The sequence below is a fragment of the Sinocyclocheilus anshuiensis genome, unplaced genomic scaffold (assembly GCF_001515605.1).
Source record: "Sinocyclocheilus anshuiensis isolate Anshui unplaced genomic scaffold, SAMN03320099.WGS_v1.1 scaffold185, whole genome shotgun sequence".
Lineage (NCBI taxonomy): Eukaryota > Metazoa > Chordata > Actinopteri > Cypriniformes > Cyprinidae > Sinocyclocheilus > Sinocyclocheilus anshuiensis.
In genome coordinates, this window is record NW_015539887.1 from 2841586 (window position 1) to 2845283 (window position 3698).

General features: G+C 33.6%; 1 protein-coding gene across 1 annotated transcript in view; it reads right to left on the bottom strand.

The window, feature by feature from the left end:
* LOC107685577 (glucosylceramidase-like) overlaps nucleotides 1-3698 on the bottom strand; it is an 11986-nt gene that overhangs the window by 5560 nt on the left and 2728 nt on the right. Inside the window, exons 3-4 of the mRNA XM_016482216.1 lie at nucleotides 1250-1396; nucleotides 1030-1163 (exon numbers count right to left, since the gene is read on the bottom strand). Coding sequence (XP_016337702.1) covers nucleotides 1030-1163; nucleotides 1250-1396 — 281 coding nt within the window. The remainder of the gene's footprint in view (nucleotides 1-1029; nucleotides 1164-1249; nucleotides 1397-3698) is intronic.

Below are 3698 nucleotides of genomic sequence, written 5' to 3' on the forward strand. Positions count from 1 at the left end.
GGGTCGTGTTTAGTCACTATTTAGTGTGGTATTTTTTGACAATATTATCTCATCATGACAGTAAAATTCTGACAGGTATTCTAAGTCAATATACTGCAGTATTTCCTCTCTCAGTAGAACATATGGTTAACACACGGTCATGCATGAAAAAAAAATACCGTCTTGTACCGTGAAACCGGTATAATTTTGAAAAATCTTCGACAGACGGCACCCCGGTTGGGAAACACTGGTGTAGCCTATTAGAATGCACTTAGAATGCCAATGAAATAGTTCCAAACAAAGCTGGAGCAGCTGTTTGAATCTGTGCACTGATTGAGTGAATGATTCAATGATTATTAATAAAAAAAAGTAACTTGCTTTTTTTCTGAATTAATCAGCCATTATCACTCATTAATACAAGGACTTGCTGCCATTTATTGACCGTTTTAGCTTCATATTTAAAAATAAAAGTATATTTTTTAATCATTTCATATTTCAATATCCAAAGTTTTGTACTATTTTTTTTTATTATTCTATATTGTTTTATTATTCTGATTGAATTTATTGATTAAATGTAAGAATCTGACATAAGATATACAGGGACATGCCACCTCCAATTAGCGGTTAAAATTTCATATCAATATAATTTTGTTTTAATTATTTCAAATTTTAAAACACCATAGAGTCTTACAGTACTGATTGAATTTGATTAATCAAAAGAATTTGACATAGAAGATAAATTGCCCTTATAAAGGTAAAAATGCCCCTGAAAATCAGATATTGCCCCTTAATAGAAATGTTAATATCTGTCAGTTAAAAGTTAATTGTTCTGAACTAACCACTGTGCAGAATATAAAGAATATGAAAAGCTTTGGGAGTCAACTGTCTACAACAGGCCTAAACCAGCAGAATTCCAGCACAAAAACACACTCAGCTAAGTACTATCTAATTATTGTTATCAACAAAATCCTCCAAAATATCAAGACAATTTTTTTGGTTAATATCACACACCTGTAAGTGTGATGTTGTGTTTTTGTTTGTGTATGATACCTTCATGTGAATATCCTCTTCAGCCAGGGTGAAGTTCTGGAGATCGTAGTCTCCTGGAGTGTCAGCGTACGTGTAGAGGCGAGTTGAGAAATCACAACTGGCCATCGGCACTCTCACGAAACGGTACTCTATACCTGTGACAGACAGGGATGTGCACCATTCAGAACTCAGATTGCTGAACCTATTTTCTTTTCTGTTTCCAAATCTCTGTCCCGCTCACCATCAGGGGAGAAGTACTGTCTGAGCAGCTGGTCCTGAGCTCTGGAGGACAGGGACAGAATATTCATAGCTGCTGCATCTGTCATGGCTCCACCGAATCCTTTAATGCGCTGATACTTCTGACTGGGATTCAGAGTGATTCTGAGAGCTGAGATTGAGGAGATAAAAAGAGAGGGGTTCAGGTATGAAAGCATATAGGTAGCAATATTAATTTTGAAATGTAATATGTAAAATGGCAATGTATTTCTGTATTCAAATTTATATAATGTAAAATAATTCATTTTTATTTTGCACTAATCATTGCACATATGTATGGGAAAATAGAAATTGAAATACAGAAATATACATTGCCATTTTGCATATTACATTTGAAAATGAATATTGCTACCCATATGACTCCATATTATGTTAATTATATAATTGTAAATTTTAAATTAAACTTAATTTTCATTTTGCACTAAACATGGCACATATGTATGGAAAAATACACATTTACATACAGAAAAACATTGCCATTTTATATATTGCATTGCCATTTTGCATATTACATTTCAAAATGAATATTGCCACCCATATGCTTCCATATTGTCAATTATATAATTTTATTTTAAATTTAATTTAATTTCATTTTCATTTTGCACTAAACATTGAACATTTGTATGGGAAGATATACATTTAAATACAGAAATACATTGCCATTTTGCATATTACATTTGAAAATGAATATTGCTACCCATATGACTCCATATTATGTTAATTATATAATTTAATTTAAAATAAAATACAATTTTCATTTTGCACTAAACATTGCACATATGTACGGAAAAATATACATTTAAATACAGAAAAACATTGCCATTTTATATATTGCATTGCCATTTTGCATATTACATTTCAAAATGAATATTGCTACTCTTATGCTTCCATATTCAGGGGTTTGACTGGATATTAAATATATATAATTATATATAATACTTCTTTCTCTACTTCTCTTGACCACTTTCCATAAAAGGACTAATGACAAAATGTCAAATTATACAATTTTGATACGATGCCTAAATAAAAATTACACATACTGTACATTAGTGGTCACACGTTTGGAATAATTACGCTTTTTTAATGTTTGTGAAAGAAGTCTCATGCTCACGAAGGCTGCATCAAAAAAGTAAAAAACAGTAATATTTTGAAATAATATTACAATTTAAAATAACTGTTTTCTAATTTAATATATACTTAAATGTAATTTATTCATGTGATGGCAATGCTGAATTTTACTCCAGTCTTCAGTGTCACATGATCCTTCAGAAATCATTCTAATATGCTGATTTGGCACTCAGTTGATATCAAATGTCATTGGTGCTTAATTATAAGTAATGCTTCTTATTATCCAATGTTGAAAACAGTTTTTGCTGCTAATTTTTTTTATTGAAACTGTGATCCTTTTCTCACAATCCTTTCATGTATATAAAAAAGCTAGGTGTTTAAAATATTTGATGAGCTCAATTTATGTGACTATATCAGCATGTGAAGCCTAAATTAAATTGTTTATCATAAAGCTATGGTGTCTCTTCAGAAGACTTGGGTTAAACCGCTACATTCATATGGATATGGCCTTTTTAAACGCTTTAAAGAGTTCTTTTTGATGCTAAAAAGTTTGGTTGACTTTCAATGGATAGGAAAAAATATCGTAATTTGTGCTGCAAAAGATGAACATACAGGTGCATCTCAATAAATCAGAATGTCGTGGAAAAGTTCATTTATTTCAGCTAATCAACTCAAAACACCTGCAAAGGTTTCCTGAGCCTTCAAAATGGTCTCTCAGTTTGGTTCACTAGGCTACACAATCATGGGGAAGACTGCTGATCTGACAGTTGTCCAGAAGACAATCATTGACACCCTTCACAAGGAGGGTAAGCCACAAACATTCATTGCCAAAGAAGCTGGCTGTTCACAGCGTGCTGTATCCAAGCATGTTAACAGAAAGTTGAGTGGAAGGAAAAAGTGTGGAAGAAAAAGATGCACAACCAACCGAGAGAACAGCAGCCTTATAAGGATTGTCAAGCAAAATCGATTCAAGAATTTGAGTGAACTTCACAAGGAATGGACTGAGGCTGGGGTCAAGGCATCAAGAGCCACCACACACAGACGTGTCAAGGAATTTGGCTACAGTTGACGTATTCCTCTTGTTAAGCCACTCCTGAACCACAAACAACGTCAGAGGCGTCTTACCTGGGCGAAGGAGAAGAAGAACTGGACTGTTGCCCAGTGGTCCAAAGTCCTCTTTTCAGATGAGAGCAAGTTTTGTATTTCATTTGGAAACCAAGGTCCTAGAGTCTGGAGGAAGGGTGGAGAAGCTCATAGCCCAAGTTGCTTGAAGTCCAGTGTTAAGTTTCCACAGTCTGTGATGATTTGGGGTGCAATATCATCTGCTGGTGTTGGTCCATTGTATT